The 20028-nt window shown below is 51.6% G+C and overlaps 1 protein-coding gene across 4 annotated transcripts in view; it reads left to right on the top strand.

Annotated features, from left to right (window-relative positions):
* Positions 1–20028, top strand: part of RAB44 (RAB44, member RAS oncogene family) — a 37333-nt gene that overhangs the window by 11670 nt on the left and 5635 nt on the right. For 2 of the 4 annotated variants that reach the window (XM_039235311.1, XM_039235310.1), the window contains exons 3-11: positions 6458–6569; positions 7742–7910; positions 9173–9319; positions 9920–10010; positions 10392–10487; positions 12815–13002; positions 13529–13626; positions 14731–14988; positions 19026–19107. In XM_039235311.1, the coding sequence (XP_039091242.1) occupies positions 6458–6569; positions 7742–7910; positions 9173–9319; positions 9920–10010; positions 10392–10487; positions 12815–13002; positions 13529–13626; positions 14731–14988; positions 19026–19107 (1241 nt within the window). Of the gene's footprint in view, positions 1–6457; positions 6570–7741; positions 7911–9172; positions 9320–9919; positions 10011–10391; positions 10488–12814; positions 13003–13528; positions 14538–14730; positions 14989–19025; positions 19108–20028 lie in introns of those variants that run through there. The other 2 variants (XM_039235313.1, XM_039235309.1) reach the window with 2 other exon arrangements.

Below are 20028 nucleotides of genomic sequence, written 5' to 3'. Positions count from 1 at the left end.
TTTGGAAATTATTTTTTCATATTTTTTACTGAGGCATAATTGACATAACCTTATATTAGTTTCAGGTATACAATGTAATGATTTGATATCTGCATATGTTGCAAAGTGACTAACACATGGCCAGTTAACAGCTGTCACCATACAGTAACAAACATTTTTATCTTGTGATGAGAACTTTTAAGATCTGCTCTCCTAGCTTCTTCCTTCCTTCCTTCCTTTCTTCCTTTCTTTCTTTCTTTCTTTCTTTCTTTCTTTCTTTCTTTCTTTCTTTCTTTCTTTCTTTCTTTCTTTCTTTCTTTCTTTTTAACATTTATTTATTTTTGAGAGACAGAGTGTGAACGGGGGAGGGGCAGAGAGGGAGACNTTTCTTTCTTTCTTTCTTTCTTTCTTTCTTTCTTTTTAACATTTATTTATTTTTGAGAGACAGAGTGTGAACGGGGGAGGGGCAGAGAGGGAGACACAGAATCTGAAGGAGGCTCCAGGCTCTGAGCTGTCAGCCCAGAGCCAGACGCGGGGCTCGAACCCACGAAAAGTGAGTTCATGACCTGAGCCAAAGTTGGTCGCTTAACTGCCTGAGCCACCCAGGCTCTTTTGAATATGCAACTCAGGATTATTAACTATTGTCACCAGGCTGTACATGACATCCCCACGACCTATTCATTTTATAACTAGAATTCTGTACTTTTTTTGACCCCCTTCACCCATTTTGCCTACCCCCAATCCTTGCCTCAGGCAACCACAATCTGTTCTCTGTATTCATGAGCTCAGTTTTTTGGTTGGTTGGTTTAGATTCCACACATAAGTGACCTCATTCAATATTTACCTTTTTCTGTCTGACATAATTCACTTAGCATAATGCCCTCAAGTTCCATCCATGTTGTTGCAAATGGCAAGATTTCGTTCTTTTCTGTGGCTGAATAATGTTCCATTGTATATATATACCACATCTTTTCTATCTGTTCACCCATCTATAAACATTTAGGTTGTTTCTATGCCTTAGCTATTGTAAATAATGCTGCAGGGGTGCCTGGGGGTCTCGATCAGTTAAGTGTCGACTCTTTGTTTTGAACTCTCATGGTTTGTGAGTTCGAGCCCCACACTGGGCTCCACTTCAACAGTGTGTAATCTGCTTGAGATTCTCTCTCCCTCTCTCTTTCTGTCCTTCTTCCTCTCTCTCTCTCTCTCTCAAAAATAAATAAAATACCCTTAAAAATTTTCTTAAAAATAATGCTGCAATGAACATGGGGGGGTGCATATATCTTTTTGTATTAGTATTTTCATTTTCTCTAGGTAAATATCTAGAAGTGGAATTGCTGGATCATATAGTAGTTCTATTTTTAATTTTTTGAGCAAACTCCATACTGTTTTCCACAGTGACTGCACCAATTTCATTCCCACCAACAGTGCACAAGGGTTTCCTTTCCTCCACATCCTGCCCAACGCTTGTTATTTTGTACCCATAATGCTCTTATAATAGTGGTGAACCGTTTAATAAATATAGAGAAGGATATCCTAAAATTAAAAAAAATTTTTTCTAAACTTAGGATCTTAATATTGAGAAGGCAAAATTAAAAGAGCCATCAGAGAAGATTTTGGCCACTAGACTGATAGAATCATAGGAACCTTGGAGATAGTACGTGGTTACCTATTTAATCAAAGTGACAATAAAATAAAATATTTTGAGGTAAATGTAGAAGAAGGTAACATGATTACAAGGGTATTTAGCCCTTTCATAGGAGAGGTACCTTAGATTTTTAATTTATTTTTAATGTTTATTTATTTTCGAGAGGGAGTGTGAGCGAGGGGAGGAGCAGAGAAAGAGGAGAGAGCAGCCTCCACGCTGATAGTGTAGAGCTCAACACCAGGCTTGACGTCACAAACCATGAGATCATGACCCGAGCCAAAATCGAGAGTCAGACACCCAACTGACTCAGCCACCCATGTGCTCCAGATTTATTTTTATTTTTATTTTTTAAATTTTATTTTATTTTTTTAAATTTTTTAATGTTTTATTTATTTCTGAGAGAGAAACAGCTGAGCAGGGTAGGGTCAAAGAGAGAGGGAGACACAGAATCCAAAGCAGGCTCCAGGCTCTGAGCTGGCAGTCAACACAGAGCCTGACGCGGGGCTCGAACACATGAACTGTGAGGTCATGACCTGAGCCGAAGTCAGACGCTTAACCGACTGAGCCACCCAGGCGCCCCTCCAGATTTTTTTTTTTAATTGAAACATGATAAAGCCAAAATAAAGTATAGAAATTTATTCTGTTGAGATATGGAATCATTTATCTGGGCAACTTACACAGAAGATAGTGACCTCTTTTTAACTCTTGCTTAGAGCTCTATGACCAATTTATCATTTTAATAGAGATAGAGCTGAATTCTAGTTTTGCATGCTGAGCATGGAGCCCAACAAGGGGCTCGATCCCATAACCCTGGGATCATGACCTGAGCCAAAATCAAGAGTCGGACGTTCAACTGACTGAGCCACACAGGTGCCCCTCCTTGCACACCTTTTAAAAAAAAAGTGTGGTAAAATATACATACCACAAAATTTGCCATTTTAAGCAGTTTTATGTACAGAGTTCAGTGGCATTAGGTATATTTCACATTGTGGAGCAGCCATTACCATCTCCATCTTCCCTAACTGAAACTCTGCCTCAGTTAAACACTCCCGCTCTCCTTCCTCCCCATCCTCTGGAAGCCCCCGTTCTACTTTCTGTCTCCATGAATTGCACCACTCGAATTCCTCATACAACTGAAAAAATACAGTATTTGTCTTTTCGTGACTGGCTTCTTTCACTTAGCATAATGTCCTTAACATTCATTCATGTTATATATAGCATGTGTCCGAATTTCCTTCCTTTTTAAGGCTGAATAATATTCCACTGGCCATACAGACCACACTTTGTCTTTCTGTTCATCCCTCAGTGGATACGTGTGTTGTTTCCATCTTTCGGCTATTATGAATGGTGCCGCTATGAACTTGGATGGACAAATATCTACTTGAATCTCTGCTTCACCTGGCACAACTATTTAAAGTGGCAAGAATGAATTGACTCATCAACATGACTCAAAGGTCTAGCTACTCTCTTGTACGTAACAATAAGAAGTAAAAGGATATAAACTTAAATCATGCATAGCAATCAATGTTTTAGGTTTTCTTTTTTTGAGAGACAGAGAGCGCGTGCGCGCACAGGGGCAGGAGGAGAGGGGCAGAGGGAGAGGAGGGAGAATGTTATTAAGCAGCCTGCATGCCCAGCACAGAGCCCAACAGAGGGCTCGGTCCCACAACCGTGACATCAGGACCTGACCCAAAATCAAGAGTAAGACACTTAGCCAACTGAATCACCCAGGTGCCCCAGTGTTTTGGGTTTTCTCAGAAACTGTCCAGGTAGCCAAAAATTCTTTATTTATTTTATTTTATTTTTTATTTTATTTGTTTTGAAAGAGAGAGAGAGATGGGAGGAGGGGCAGAGAGAAAGGGAAAGAGAGAGAATCTCAAGCAGGCTCTGCATTGTCAGTGCAGAGCCCGATGCAAGGCTTGAACTCATGAACCATGAGATCATGACCTGAGCTGAAATCAAGTCAGATGCTTAGCCAACTGAGCCACTCAGACACCACCAAAAATTCTTTATTAATTCACATTTGTAAAGTTACCTAAGGATCTTGGAATTGTGTAATGAATCAATTTAGTTGAACCCAAATGTACATTTTTATAATCTTAACCATTATGTAATGATTATTTTGGATTATTTGATCAGGAAGACAAAATCAGAAGTGTGGAATATTCAGATTAACTAATTTCTTCATCAAAAAAAATCCAGATCTTATAAAAAGTAAAAGTTATAATTGTATGATACTTAATGTAAAGCAGAGAAAACACAGATATTATTTACATTTTATAAGCAAAATTATTAAGCCAATCTAATTTATCCAAAGATCCACATCAATTACATTAACTTGGTTCCTTTTCTTTATTTTATTTTTATTTTTTAAGTTTTGTAATGTTTATTTTTGAGAGAGAGATAGAGAGCACACAGGGAAGAGCAGAGAGAGAGGGAGACAGAATCCAAAGCAGGCTCCAGGCTTTGAGCTGTCAGCACAGAGCCTGATGTGGGGCTCGAACCCACAAACCATGAGATCATGACCTGAGCTGAAGTCGAACCCTCAACCAACTGAGCCACCCAGGCGCCCCCATTAACTTGGTTCCTTAAAAATCTTTCTGAGCTAGCAATTTCTTGTAAGAGGGATTTTTAAAAAATCTAGCACATTTAAAGCATTAGAAGCTCAGTTTCTTTATTTTCTGTGATTTGCCAGAACATTAGATTTATATAAACACTTCTATGTCTCTATAAACCAATCAACACAGAACACCCCGTAAGAGACCTAGTACTCTAAGTCATTAATCCCCTCCAGATGCAGAAAAATATTTCACACTCACAGAAGAATTAAAGGTCTTTCTGAATTACAGACATGTAGACCCACAGAAACAGACACAGTGGCTTCATGCCCCCAACTCACAGGCCACAGGTCAAAAGTAAACACAGGCACACAAAACTCACCAGTCCAGATCTCAAAGAGTTGTTCTCCTTCCCAGTGGGTACAAAATGGTTCATCAATTTGGGGCACACATAGACAAACCACCACCACCACCAAAGATCAGCACATCAGGATTTCTGCTGCCTCTTAACCGACAGACACTAGGTCTCCATCATGTGTGCCAGAGAGGTCACAAATGGCCAGTCCATAAAATTGAATTCTCCATCATTGCTGCCACCAAAAATGAAAACAAAAATTAGCAAGGAAAAAAAAAAAGACAATAACGACAAAAGAGTCAGCAATGGGGCACCTGTGTGGCTCAGTCTGTTAAGTGTCCCACTTCGGCTCAGGTCATGATCTCAGGGTTCATGGGTTTGAGCCCTGCTTTGGGCTCCATGATGATGGCTGGAGCCTGGAGCCTGCTTTGGGTTCTGTGTCTCCCTCTGTGTCTGCTCACCACCCGCCCCCCCTCCTTCGTGCTCTATCGCACCTCTCCAGTACCGCAGGTTCTTGGTTCTGACACCTGAGTTTACTGGGGCATCTCCACAGAACCTCCCAAACTCTTAAAGTATAATTTTCAAAAAGATAAAATTATGACCCTTGGGCAAAAATAAAATAAAGCCATCTCAAAGCTTTTATAAATAAATAAAATGAGCTACACTCATTAATTAATGAGAGATGTTGGGGCACCTGGGTGGCTCAGTCGTTTGAGTGCCGACTTCGGCTCAGGTCATGATCTTGCGGTTTGTGGGTTCGAGCCCCATGTCGGGCTCTGTGCTGACAGCCAGCTCAGAGCCTGCTTCAGATTCTGTGTCTCCCTCTCTCTCTGACCCTCCCCTGTTCATGCTGTCTCTCTCTCAGAAATAAATAAAACATTAAAAATAATAATAAAAAATAAAAAGGTTTAGTGGGCAGCCAGAGTTGAGAAACACTGATCTAAAACTTTCTCTAATCATACACTTAAATATCGTCCCCAAATCTTGAATAACTACCAACACATGTCTTAATAAAAAAATTAATGAGAGATGTTATGAATGGTTGAAAGAGCATTTTAAAAGCTAAAAGCGTTACAATGAGAGGACTGAGTTTGATTTTTAATAGCTGGCTAATGTACAACCGGCCATAAATCTTTGAGGTTTTCTGTTTCTGCAGACAAAAATTGTTTACATCTCTCCTAGACAAAATCTACAGGTTAATGTGTGACTTCACTCAATCTGGGACCTCCAGTCTGTGCCAGGGGAGGAAGTGAAGTACATTCCTATAGTCTAGAAGATGCTCAGGTGGCCTTTGCTCCTGCAAAATGCTGAAAGAACGTGCTGTCCACCTTTTGGACTTATTTTCTAATTCCAGATAATTCTTTTGGATACCGATAAACACATTCTGGGGAGGATTAGCTACTGTCCTTTATTAGGATCCTAAAGGGTGAGATTTGGAACAGAGAAGTTTTGATGTTGGTTGGAGATAGGGAAAAAGTGTGGAGGAAGGTCAAGGTCGTACTGAGGGAGGCTGCCTTGGGTGGGGTCCTGGAGCCTCAAGGGTAGGTCATGGGGCAGTGGGGGCTGGGACTCCAAAGGTGGGGAGAGGGCAGGTAGGAGTGGCTGAAGGCAAACCCTCTTTTTTATTAAAAAAAAGAGTTTTTAATGTTTATTCATTTTTGAGAGAGAGAGAGTCAGAGTGTGAGCAGGGGAGGGGCAGAGAGAGGGAGACAGAACATGAAGGAGGCTTCAGACTCTGAGATGTCAGCACAGAGTCAGACGCAGGACTCAAACTCACGGACCATTGAGATCATGACCTGAGCCAAAGCCAGATGCTCAACCGACTGAGCCACATGGGTGCCCCCAAACACCTCTTTTTTTTTGAGGGTGGCCCAGAGCTTTCCCCAGTGGGAACGGCACCCAAATACTTCTTCCTTGCAGGTGGCCAAGTTCACCTTCCTGGGCAGCGAGGACGAACTGGAGATGATCTTCGACTGGGTGGATGTGGAGCAGAAGGGACGCCTCTCCCTGGAAGACTTCAGCTCTGGGCTCAGTATGTCTGTCCCGGGAGGGCCTCTGGGGACTTGCTGCACAGCCAGCCGCCCTATGCGGTATCCCCAGTATGGGGAGGGGAGAGACGACCTTCACACCACGCCTGAGAGCAGTTCAGGGGGTGGACGATAATATGGATTGCTCTAGAGATGAGGATACTAAGCCTGCGTGGGCAGGCAGTGGTTTTAAGACCAAGCTCGGTCTTAAGACTCTAGCTCAGGAGGCCTGCTCACTTCTTTTACCACCAGCGAGAGCAGTTCATTGGCTGAGGGCTCCCCTTACCATACACCTCCTACAGGGAGGACTCTGGGCTTACTTTCTGATGCCTCACTTGTGTTCTCCCAATAAAAGGCTTCCCTTGAGCAAGAAGTTAAGCACCTCCATTCCTGAGACCACGGGTCTTATTTCGGCCTGAGGCAGGCTTTGGTTAAGGGAATTCCAGGCCCCAGGGAGCAGCAGAGGGTGATATTTTGTGGTAGAGGACTTCCCAGAGTCTTTGTCCCCAACACCTGATTCTCAAGGCCGTTCCAAAAGGACCTAAAGAGACCAAGGCTGCCCGGGTACACTATTCCCACTGACCTTCCCAATGGGGGTGGACCTTCCCGCCCAGGGAGTGGAAGGGTGATGTCCTTGCAGAGACCCTGCAAACCACAGCTCAGCCTTAAACGTCAGCAAAGCCATCAGGAGTTCTCAGGTCTGCTGAGTCTCCAAAAGTTTGGGGGACAACAGGGATGGAGGCCGGGAATCTGCATTTACATGTCGTAAAATGGGCAGAGTATATAGCTAGAGTAGATTCTCTTTATTTTTTCATATTTTTATTTTTGAGAGAGACACAGTGTGAGCAGAGTTTGGGCAGAGAGAGAGGAAGACAGAATTCAGAGCAGGCTTCGGGCTCTGAGCCATCAGTGCAGAGCCGGATGTGGGGCTCGAACTCACGAACCGCGAGATCGAGACTTGAGCCGAAGTCAGACGCCTAACCGACTGAGCCACCCAGGAGCCCCATAACTTGAATAGATCCTCAATGTTGATATGATGAATGTATGAACATGGCCCTGTATAACTGTGACCAACACGGATACAATTATTTCCCCCAAGGGCTGGAGCAGAGCAACATGGGAGATCAAGGGGCTGAGCCCAGCCCCACTCTGCTGCCTTTTGTCTCCTGTCCCACAGAGAACATCTTCGGCTCCGGCTCCCATGGGCTCCGCAGAAAGAGGCCAGTGCCCTCCAAGAGAGAGTCTGCAGCCACCAGCTTCCCAGTGCTAGAGGAGGCTGACCCTGAGGAGAAAGAGGCCTTCTTTGCCTTTGTCCAGCAGCTGGGGGCAGGCCACTTACCTCCTGAGTAAGGCTGGTGCTGTGTGCGGGGGCAGGGGGCGGGCAGGGGCAGGCACTGCGGGTCAGTGGGGGCGAGGACTCACCTGGACCCAGTGTCAAGGTGGGAGGCCACCCGATAGAGCTGGGTGCAAATCCCAGTGTGGCCACTTGTTAGCTGTGTGACTGCAGGCCAGCGGCCTAAGCCTTGACCTCTGTTTCCCAGCTGCAGTGAGTTTAAGAGCAATTGTGGGATTAAATGAAGCCGGGTGGGGGGTGTCTGCTCGTGAGGAGTCCCACCCACTGCCACTCATTCCCTCCCTGTCCTGCCCTATGTGACTGCTCCCCAGGGTTAGTGGGTTGGGGGTATCAGGCTCCCCGGGTACTCACATTCTTAAAAACACGACTCATGGAGGGAGAGGATCCCCCCGAAGGAGTGATTTCAGGTACAGTGATGCCCTTGGTTGGGAAGACTTGGAGAAGAGGAGGGCATTTCCTCCAAACTGTCTCAGATCCTGGGCTCGCTCCTGGGGTTCATGCATGCTCAGAGAAGGGGGACCCTGCCCCTCTCACATCTCCCAGGTCCCATTGGTCTCTTCGAGCCTGCAAGGAAATCGCTTCTGCCTGTGTACCTGCCTCATAGGGCTCTGTGGGGACAGGCGCTCCGAGGGCGGGGCCAGGCATTTGTGGGGGGCAGGGTGGGACTCAGGGTGCAGGCTGGCGGGGCAGGTGTGGTGGGGAGCCATCTGCCCGCTTGGCAGCTTGGCCTGGGCTCAGGCCTGTGGCGTCTGTCTTCATGACTTAATTAAATCCGTGTGAAAGCAGCATTTGTCGAGCGCCAGCCTTGTGCCAGGCTCCAAGCTGATGCTTTTCTGGCAGGCAGGTCACATTCCCCAGAGACCTTACTGGGCAGGTATTTTACAAATAAGCCCAGAGAGGGCATGGGAGGTACCAAAGTCACACAGCCACAGAGCGGGAGAAGAGAGAAGGCAATGGAAGCCCTGGACCATCAGGCCCCCAAGTCCCCCCTCCCCCCACCCCATAGCTCATCCCCGAACCACAGAGAGAGAGTGCCTGGGGGTTCAGGAAGGTAGAGGGCAGGTCTGGCCAAGGTTCCTGGGGAGGTGGAAGTTTGAATTGTCCCCGGTAGGGTATACACAGGTTTCTGCGGCCCCGGGAGTGGGGGTGGGGGGGGGCAGGTGTCCTGAAGTGTAACCAGTACAACGGAGAAGTGGGGACCCCCTGCCTTCTGGTCCCACCTCACATCTTGTCTCTGGCTCCCCGCTTCCCCAGGCAGGCGGAGGTCTGGCAGCTGTGGAGGGAGCTGCGGAGGGAGGAGCCCCAGCTGGCGGGCAACCTGGAGGGCTTCCTGGCCAGGGTGACCAGCCGCCTGCGGGAGGCCCAGGCCGACAAAGAGGCTCTGGAGCTGACGCTGCAGAAGTGAGTGGGGCACGCGCTGGACCTGCTCTTTGCGTTGCAGCCGGATGTGAACTGGATTCCCTCAGCTCCAGGAGTATGGGGGCGGGGGTTCCCCGCGGGGCCTGGGAGCTGGGGGCCGGAGGGCAGAGCTGAGCCGAAGGAAGGGAGGGCTGGGGGGCCTGGTGACGAGGACAGAGCTGGTAACGGGAATAGCCCGCGTGTCTCGGTGCAGGGCCGCTCGCTCACGTAGATCAGGAAGTATGTGGCAACCCTGGGTTTGGCGCGGGCATCGCCCTGCCAGGGGGTCTGAGTTGGGGGGCGGGGGCTGGTGACAGCGGGAAGTGGGGACGGAGTGATGGGGCAATAGGGACCATGCGACGGGGCCAGGGGGACCAACACCTTGGCGCTGGTTACAGAAGTCAGCATGACAGGATCGCGGTGACCAACGTCAAGGGCATACGGGTCAGGGGTGTTATTGGGATGAGTGTTCTCAGGGTGGCGGGGGTCAGTGACTGCTGAGGTGAGCGGTGGGGTGGACCCTAAACCCAGGCCCAGACCACCCCTGCCAGCAGCGGGGTGCCAGGGCGCTGACACGCTGCCCACTTGCCACCCCCCTGCCAGGCGGGACTCGGAGCACCATCGAGAGGTGCAGCGGCTCTACGAGGAGGCGGAGCAGCAGATCCTCCGGGAGAAGCAGCGGCTGCAGGCCGAGGTGGCCCCCAGCCCCGGGCAGCCCACCCACCCTGTACCCTGGCCCTGGACTCCTCCGCCGGCTAAGTAGTGGGGCCAGAGCCTGGCCAGTGGGGGCAGCAGGAAGCTGCTGGGCGTGGGTCCTGTTAGCCCTGGACCGGCTGGCATTCCTGGGAGAGGGGGTGGGGTGTGCTGAGCCCGAGCCCCCTGCCCGTCGCAGCCAGGCCTCGCTCTCTGGGCCTGTGTCCTCGTTGCCACAAGCTAGACCTGGGATCCCTCTCTGCTGGGACATCCTGGACACTCTGGCCTGGGGCCTGGGTAGGCGGAGCGCAGGGAGGGCTGGCCAGGCCCCGCTGGGGCTTAACATGTGTGGCGCAGGGGGTGAAATTTCTCTGCTCCGCAGAGCGACTCCCGGGGCCTGGCCTTCAGCACCCAGATGCAGGAAGTCCTGGAGGCCAAGGAGCGTGAATATCAGCGGCTGACCGAGGGCCAGAAGCAGGTGAGTGACGGCGCTTCCGCGGGGGCCCAACTTCTGAGCAGTCACAGACTCTGACACCCACTTCCTGAGAATTCATGGGGCTTCCTGGGCTCCCAGAGGAGGGCGGCCCCCTTTTCTGAGATGAGGCCAGGCCGTGCAGAGGGAGCGCTGGGAAGGTCCAGGTTCAAATCCCTGCCGTTGCAATTAAGTGCCATGCAGTTCTGAGTCGATAACTTTGCTTGTCTTGGCCTTCGTTGCCCCATCTGTAAAATGGGAATAGTCACGTCTACTGCCTCTCCCATGCTAGTTGTGTCAAATGAGGCAATAAATGGGAAAGCACTTCGAAGCAGGAAGGTACTGGGCAAGCACGAGGTCTCCACGTTGGAGAGGCTTTGTGGCACTTGGTTTTTGTCTCCACTGTCCACTGAGTGACCTCAGGCAGGTTTTTAACCTCTCTGGGCCTTGGTTTCCTCATCGGAGAGGTGGATATCAGAACTCTTGCCCTAGGCGTGCATGGGTGGCTGAGTCGGTTGAGCTTCAGGCTTCGGCTCAGGTCATGATCTCCTGGTTCATGGGTTCAAGCCCCGCATCAGGCTCTGTGCTGACAGCTAGCTCAGAGCCTGGAGCCTGTTTCAGATTCTGTGTCTTCCTCTCTCTCTGACGCTCCCCTGCTCACACTCTCTCTCTCTCTCTCTCTCTCCCAGAAATAAATAAAACATTAAAAAAATAAAAAAAAAATAAAAAGAACTCTTGCCCTAGAAGCCGCTGGGATGACAAGTTACCATATTCGAGGGCCTGGCGTGGTGCCCGGCACATAGTAGGTGCTTTACATGTCGCAGTTGTTACTGCCTCTGAATCTGACCTAGCTCCCTGCTGCCCTGGCACCCCAGGCCCCACGGCCTCTGGTCACTTCCAGTTAGCATCATGGCTGAGCCTTTGGGTCTGAGACGCTGCCCTGCTATCCCTTCCTTTCTCAGCTCCCAGACCACTGTCCTTAGTAGGACAATCAGCTTTCCTTCAGCCACGGACAAGGTGCCCAGACCCATTCCCCCCATTGCCCTTGGCTGGCCCCGCCACCTGGTCTCACCGTCCCAACAGGCTGACTTCCAGGTGCCAGTACAGCCACTGCTCCTTGGAAATTGAGGCAGGCGCCTCTGCCAAGGGAGGAGGCTGGGCTTTCCACATGGGGCCATTCTGTCCCAACCCCCACCAACGTGAAGCTCTCCCCCAAGGTCATTCATTCCTTTACCCAATGATTATTTACGGTGCACCTACTAGTGCCTGGCACTGTTCTAGGTTCTGGGGAACATGATAGACACAAACCCCTGCCCATGGAGTTCCCTCCCTTAGGCAGGAAGATGGATGACCAACAAAATAAGCAACTAAAATCTGTACCATGTGAGATAGTGTTAAGGAAAAGAAGAGAAATTGAGCAGGAAGATAGGAGGGTTTTGACAGGGGTGTCCAGGAAGGCCTCACTGAGTTGACATTGGAGTAAAGACCTGAAGGAGATGAGGGCTGGGCCATGTGATATCTGGGGAAGAGCAGTTCAGGCAGCTTGAACAGCAAGTGCAAAGGCCCTGAGGTAGACACATGCTATGAATGTTCCAGGAGCATCAAGGAGACAGACCTGTGGCTGGAGCAGACAGAGGGAGGGAGGGTAGTGAAGGAGGAGGTCAGAGATGTCACGGGGTGGGAGGGACTCTGCAGGGACCTGGATGCCCCGGTGAGGGTTCCGCCTTCCACTCTGAGTTCTCCAGCTGCGTGCCATCTCCGAGTCATGTGACTTGCTGTTGGCTCTGGAGCTCCCTGCGGACCAGATGGGGTTCGGAGATGAGCAACTGTCACAGAGCTTTGAGCGGAGGAGGGTATGATCCCACTTAGGTGGTGGGCCCTAGTGGTGCTGCAGTTTGTAGTTCTTATACAGCCCTCTCTCCACCCTACCCCGGCGATTCAAGTGTCTCTCCTGGGTGAGGTCATGGAGCTCACTAGGCCAGTAAGGGGTAACCCCCCCATCCTATGTTTTTTCTTAAGTTTATTTTGAGGGAGAGAGAGTATGCAGGGGAGGGGCAGAGAGAGAGGGAGACAGAGAATCCCAACCAGGCTCCGCACTGTCAGCGCAGAGCCTGATGTGGGGCTGGAACTCACGAACCCTGAGATCATGACCTGAGCCGAGATCAAGAGTCGGATGCTCAGCCGACTGAGCCACCAGGCGCCCCCCTCCAATCTTATGTTGAAGCCGGGTCTCCAGAAGCCTGGGGTCTATACCCCACGATGGCCTCTGGGGGCTGTGTGTGGCCCTGGAAGGCATGTGTGCATCTCTCTTCCTCTCATGCCACTTCCTGCAGCTGGAGGCCCAGCTGCACCACCTCAGCGACTCACACCAGGCGGCCAGCGCCGAGAACCAGCAGCTTCGGGAGGCCGAGCGTGACCTGGCCGGGCAGCTGGAGGAGGTGCAGGGGAGGCTGCGGGAGACCAGAGGGCAGCTGAATGCCGCCAGGGGCCACGTGTCCTGGCAGATGGAGGATGAGCCAAGGCAAGTAGCTGCCACCCCTGGGCTAAGGTGGGGACCAGGGGCTTCCTGAAGGAGGTGAGGGAGTTCTCTGGGGCTCTGGTCAGCATCCGGAACACACCCAGAATCTCCCTCCTGAAGCTTTACAACAATCATTCCCGGCTGACAGTCTCATGCCCACTTCTCAGGCAGGGAAAGTAAGGCACAGAGAGGGGAAAGTCATGTGTCAAAGTCACATAACTGGGATTACACACACACACACACACACACACACACACACAGTCTAGTGTGGTAATGGATCCCAGGCAGGCACTCACTCTACCTGTTACAGCCCAGAGGAGTGAGATGGGCCAGAATGGTCAGGGAAGGCTTCCTGGAGGAGGTGAGGCTTCATATAGGCTCCAAAGGATGGGCAGGATTGTTTGAGGGAGGTGCATGCGGGGTGAGAAGGACTGCCTGGGCAGAGATGGGGGTGGGGTGGGGGGAGGAGGGTGTTGGTGTGACATCTGTCTGCCCCTCTCCTGACCTCAGCTTCCTAAACCCTGTCTAGTGTCCCCAGAGCAGGCGAGGAGAAGGTTGCAGACACCGAGGCAGTGTCCTCAGAGGAGGCTCCCCTGCCTGAACTGTTTGGGGATGAGGACGCCTGGGGTGAGCTTCTGAGCAGCTTCAACGCATCCTCGCGCAGGGCCCTGCAGCTCTCCTGGAGCCCCCCCCAAACCCCGAGAGCCCCCTCAGACTCCCAGACGCCCCAGGTAGTCAGGCAGATCTCCACCTCGGAGCCGCATGCTGTGCTCTTCAGTCAGGAGCCACCTTCAGACCTGGGTGAAGCTCCGAGGAGCCCCCCGGGGGCGTTCCCCGGGGCTGAGGCGGGGACAGGAGCAGACCTAGATGGGCAGGACATCAGCCCAGAGCAGCCCGTCCAGCCTCACCACCCGGAGCCTAAGGAGGAGTCGGGGCCTGGCCCTGAGGCCACCTTCCACAGGAGTTTCCCAGGGGCCCCGACGGAGGAGTCAGGGAGCCTAGTGGCGGCTGCACTCAAAATGCTCGTTCCTGTGGAGGATGCACCCCCTGCCCCGGTGACCTCCTCCCCTCCCCAGACCCCAGCTGGGCCCAGCGAGCAGCTCCAGGCCTCCTACCCAGACGACGAGAGCCCTGGCCCGGGGCCTGTCCCAGACAAGTTGCGCAGGCAGAGAGAGGCCCTCCATCAGGACGCGCCCGCCCCTGGCTCCGAGCCAGGACTGGGGTCCCCAGGAGCCGGAGCCCCCGCCCCAGGGCTGGCTGAGCCCTCCCAGGACCCGGAGCCTGCGGGTCGGGCTCCCACGGAGGGATTGGAGCGGGGCCAGCTGCGCCCCAATGCGCAGGAGGCCCATCCTGGAGGGCCACGAGAAGCTCACAGCCACGTCCTGGGGCCAGAAGGCCTGCCTGCCCTCTCCCACAGGAGTCTGAAGGAAGAGCCCAAGGTCGAGGAAAGGAAATAGGTGGACGGAGGAAGGCAAGACCTCAGTTCAGAGCAGCCAGCCGGAGGTCATGGCCTGAAAACTGGGCACTCAGAACTCCCCGAGCAGGATGGTCTACCGGCCCCCCTCTCATATGAGGCACCGCAGGCTCAGGCTGTAGCCGAAGCCCCTGCTTCTAGAAAACAGTCTCCCCAGGAGGGGGCTCAGCACGGGGATGGAGCAGGGCCCCCGAAGCCCACACAGAGCCTGCCCCCCATGGCTGAGCTGGAAACCCAGCCTCTGCCCTCACCTACAGCTGCTCCCCCAGGAGAACAAGGCACCCTACCATCCAGGGCAGAGAACAGACCCGAAGACCCAGGAACTGCTTGCAGGGAGGCTGGGCCGACCCCATCCCCAGGGCCCCTCGCTGCCGCCGCTGCTGCTGGTGAGCCTCCCGCCGACCCTGATCACCTCTTTCACGTCATCTTCCTGGGAGACTCAAACGTGGGCAAAACGTCCTTCCTACACCTGCTGCACCAGAACACCTTCAACCCTGGGCTGACAGCTACTGTGGGTAAGGGCCCACCTGGGCCGGGGGGGGGGGGGGGGGGGGGGGGGGGGGGGAGGGAAGGGACGCCCAGGGCCCGGGGCTAAGGAGCTGGAGCAGGGCCAGAGAGAGCCATCTCCGAGGAAGCTGCACGTTCTCCTGGCCACCGGCCCTGCATTAGACTTTATTTTATGTGGGCATAATCTTACTCTTACTAATTATCTCTAATTATAGGTAATTTGCTTTGCTGCATTGATCTGATTAGCTTATAATGCGCCCCATCAACAAAGCACCCTGCAATTTAGGGGCCACTGCTGGTTGATGGTGAAAACAAGCAAGTCTCCGCCCACACGGCCTGTGGGCGGGTCGCTGCAGGGTCCCCGCCGCTCCCATTGGTTCAGGATCAGCCACCCCCACCCCCACCCCCGCCCCCAGGCCAGTCAGCCAAGCTCCCGCCGCCGGAAGCTGTCATGGGCAAGTTGAATACTTGACCCAGAACGCGTTTCTACAGCATGGTCAGTTAGTACCCGAGTTCAAATCCCCTCTCTGCCACTGGCTAGCAGTATGAACTTGGGCGAATTATTTAACACCGCTGAGCTCCCAAACCCTCATCTGCATAATGGGGACAAGAGTGCTGACTTCCTAGAATGGTTGTGAGGATTAGTTCAGTCAGTACATGTCAAGCTCTTAGAATAATATCTGGCATGTCATAAGTGCTCAATAAATAGTACTTTTATTGTTATTATTAAGTTTTTAAAAATGTTTTTATTTATTTTTGAGAGAGAGACAGTGTGAGGGGGGAGAGGCAGAGAGAGAGAGAGAAAGAGAATCTGAAGCAGGCTCAAGACTCTGAGCTGTCAATTCAGAGCTCGACGCAGGGCTCGAACCCACGAACTGTGAGAGCATGACCTGAGCCAAAGTTGGACGTTTAACCAACTGAGCCACCCAGGCGCCCCTGTTTTTGTTATTATTATAAGTAAATATTTGCTAATGTCTAATTCAGTGGCCCTGCAAATGAAATGCCGCCAAACACAAAGAGTCCTCTACCTAAAAACGCTGGGATATATGACCCCTTGGCACTGTCTAGAGCCACAGAAACTTGAGCTCGGGAATGAAGAGAAGACCCACTTAGGCACAAAGACGGAGGTGATCCGCATGTTCATGCCAGGCAGGGTGTAGGCTGACTGGGGACCAGTGCCAGGCCAGTGAGTAAATGACAGCCTTCATGAAAAAGAGGCTCTGAGACAAGTTCTCAGACTGTTTTCTAAGAATCCTCACCTGGGGAACCAGTTAAAAACGCAGTGTCCTCGGTAATAGGGAACTCATAGCTGGCCTGGTTTGATGCTAAGCACAGTCACAGGGTCTGCAAGGACAACTTTATTATTTTTTTTGACAATCTTTTTGCGTTTTTATTTACTTTTGAGAGACAGAGAGAGACAGAATGAAAGCGGGGGAGGTCCAGAGAGAGAGAGGGAGACACAGAATCCGAAGCAGGCTCCAGGCTCCGAGCTGTCAGCACAGAGCCCCATGCAGGGCCTGAACACACGAACTGTGAGATCATGACCTGAGCCAAAGTCAGACGCTCAACCGACTGAGCCACCCAGGCGCCCCTGTAAGGCCACCATTATTAATCACTGCATTATCGGTTACTGACGACCTACGGTGCACAAGGCTCTTACATCCCTCATTCCTTACAAAAGCCCTCCCTGTATAACTGGTCTGCCTCCATTATTATGTGGTAAGAAGGTCCCACAAAATTCAATCGATAAAAACAGGATGCACGATTGTAAACAGCAGGACACGCGCACCGCTAGGCAGCTTGGGAGCTTTCTGAGAGCCAGGTGGGTGACCGGAATCTGTCCCAGTGCCAGCTGCGATTTGGTGCCCCCTGGTGGCTACCATCCATCTGGCTTCATTATCGATGGGGAGGATGCTGGTTTCCTCAGTCTAGAACATTTCCCGTTCTCACCCCCTCTCAGAAGGTAAGGGCTAGGTGGAGGACTAGAGCCAGAGCCAAACGGGCTATGTCTGAATGCGCGTTTTTGCCAGGCTTTTCCATATCCCCATTTTACAGATGAGGGGAGCAGATCATTGAAGACCTGGTTAACTTTCCTGCCCTCGCTGGGCCCAAAGTTCATACCCAGAGTCTCCTGCCTTCAAAGCACGTGCCCTACCCTCTTCTGGGTTTTACCCTCTCCTGGGTTCAGCCTTACTCTCTCCCTGGGGAGATTCCTTGGAAAGAAGAGAATTGTTATATTCTTAATGTAAATAGCAGATTCCTTGGGAAGGAGATAACTGTTATATTGTTAACTGTTTATGTGGTTGTGTTATAACATGTTTGCGGGACAGTATGGGGACCAAATGGGTGGGCTGAAGAAAGGATGGGCAGGGAGGCAGGACAGTGGGGGGAATGGGGGAGTTATGAAATGTGAGGAATACTTGTTAAGAGTCGTTCGTAGGTTACATGGTGGGTATTTAAGCCGAAGCTGGATATTATCACCCGGGGTTGGATTAGACAATCTCAGAGTTCCTGCAGACCCTGGGCTTCCCAAGACTTTCAGGAAATAGGGCAGGAAAAAGAAGTGGATGCTTCAGACTTCTGCATCACCATTTTGTAGAGTCCGGTTGCCCAGGCGGTCACCTCCTGTGGAGAGCATGGGTGCTGGGGACAAGCGGTGGTCTGTGGTTCTGGCTGCCACCAGGGACAGCAGCAGGCGCTCCTGGAGGTCACCGTAAGCTCAGGGCTGGTATGAAGAGGGACTCCTTTCCTGAGCTGGCCTGGGGCCTGCAGTGGGCCTGAAGGGTGTGGGGATAGGGACACAGAAGCCCCTCTCACTCATCCCCTGCTCTGCCTGATTTCCTTGGGAAGTAGGGGTTGACAAGAAGGTATACCCCAAAGCTTCTACACTTCCCTGGGATTTCACTATTACCTTCATATTTCCAGGGACAGAGGGGGGTCTGAAAGCCCGACCACACAGTGGGTGGAGCTGGGAAATGTGAAGGGCTAGGGCTCAGGGAGATGAGAATAATGACAAGGGGCGCCTGGGTGGCTCAGTCAGTTAAGCTTCCGACTTCGGCTCAGGTCATGATCTCATAGTTCCTGAGTCTGAACCCCGTGTCAGACTCTAAGCTGGTAGCGCAGAGACTGCTTGGGATTATCTCTCTCACTCTCTCTGACCCTCCCCTGCTCACACACGCTCTCTCTCAAAATAAATAAATAAATATTAAAAAAAAAAAAAGAATAATGATGAAAATGATCGCCTCTCAAGCACCCCCTCTGGAAACTGGAGTGAGCCTCAGACATAAGTCATTTAATCCTCCCAACCACTCTGCAAGGTGGGTCCCTTTGTTTTATTTAAAATTATTATTATCTTTTTACAGATAGTTATTTATTTATTTATTTACTTATTTTAAGTGAGCTCTATGCCCAACGTGGGGCTTGAACTCATGACCCTGAGATCGAGAGCTGCATGCTCTCCCAACTGAGCCCACCAGGCGCCCCGGCGTGGGTCTTTTTAAGTTGTCATCTTGCGGATGAGGAAGGGAGGCTCAGAGAGGTAAAGTGACTTGCCTGGGGTCACACGGCCAGTACAGCAACAGAGGGTGGACAGCTCACAGCCCAGTCAGGCATCCCTGAAGGCAGTGCTCCTTCCACCCTCCTCCGCTGCCTGTTTCTACCCTGCTGTCTGGTTGAAGGGGGCAGATACATGCCATAATTAGGACGGAAACAGGGAGTATTCTAAAAACAAAATAACGAAACTGGCTTTCGTGGGTGCCCCGAGGAATAAACATTGCTGTACAGTTGGGAAGACAGATACGTTCATAGAGGTCAGTACAGTGCAAGGTACCTCAAATTGGCACCGACCGCCAGGGCATGGGAGTGCAGTGGGGGCAGTGACCCCCGCAGGCTAGGTGCTCAGGAAAGGCTCCCTGGAGGACGGATGGGATTCGGAGAGCCGAGGGGAAGCCCGGCAGCCTGGAGGCTGGTACTGGGGACAGGTGTTGGCTGGAAGTCCTGGGGATGGTAATTCCAAAGCGGACCTGATGCCCTCTGTGTGTCCTAGGAGTGGATTTTCGGGTCAAAACGCTGCTGGTGGACAACAAGTGGTTCGCACTGCAGCTCTGGGACACGGCTGGCCAGGAGAGGTAACGGGCGCCGTCTAAGTTCGTGATGTCAGGGGGCCTGAGATACAGAGGGGTGGGGGGCAGCCCTGACCTTGAGGAGTCCAACATAGGCGAGAGACAATCAAGTGCATAAAAGGGATCCAGCCCCTAAGGATTTAAGAGGTCGGGGAAGGAGAGGTGAGTGAAGCCCCAGTCGGGTAAGAGGGGTCAGGAGACCCAGAGGCCCCTCGGCCTGTCAGGCAGCGGGGAGGGCCATCCCAGCTCGGCCCTCAGGGGCAGCCGCCCAGTCACCTGTCCTGAAAACGCTGGCCTGCCACTTTCCAGTGAGACAGCAGTGGTCAAAACTTAAAAGGCACACCTTCTGGGGCACCTGGGTGCCTCCAGTGGTTGAGTCTCTAACTCTTGGTTTCGGCTCTGGTCGTGATCCCACAGTTGTGGGATCAAAGCCCGCATCGGGCTCTGCCTGGAGCATGGAGTCTGCTTGGGATCCTCTCTCTCTCCCTCTGTCCCCCTCCCCTACTCATGCTCTTTTCTCTCTCTTAAAAAAAAAAAAAAAAAGAAAGCACATCTTCTTTGACCCAGCAGCTCCACTTCCAGAAACTTATTCTGCTGATAAACTCAGACATGACTGTAGTATCACCATGTTCAAAATGACTGAAACGTCGGGAATCGTGGCCCAGCTGAATCAGTTAGCATCTCTCCACACAATATGTAGGATATTCGGAAGCTGCAAAAGAGATACCCCTTGGGGAGACACCTCCAAGACGCTTTATTAACTGAAAAGGCAAAGTACAGATTACTGAGCGGGAAGGACTCCAGTGAGCCTTTTACACTGTGTTTAACATGTGTGTGCATGTGTGCACGTATACATTTGTGTATATTCATAAAATGCCTCTGGAAACTACGAACCCTGATTGCTTCTGGGGAGGGAGACTGAGTGGC

The sequence above is a fragment of the Hyaena hyaena genome, unplaced genomic scaffold (assembly GCF_003009895.1).
Source record: "Hyaena hyaena isolate Hyena2069 unplaced genomic scaffold, ASM300989v1 scaffold_96, whole genome shotgun sequence".
Lineage (NCBI taxonomy): Eukaryota > Metazoa > Chordata > Mammalia > Carnivora > Hyaenidae > Hyaena > Hyaena hyaena.
The sequence above is the reverse complement of the archived record's forward strand: the minus strand, read 5'-3'. Positions and strand labels throughout refer to the sequence as shown.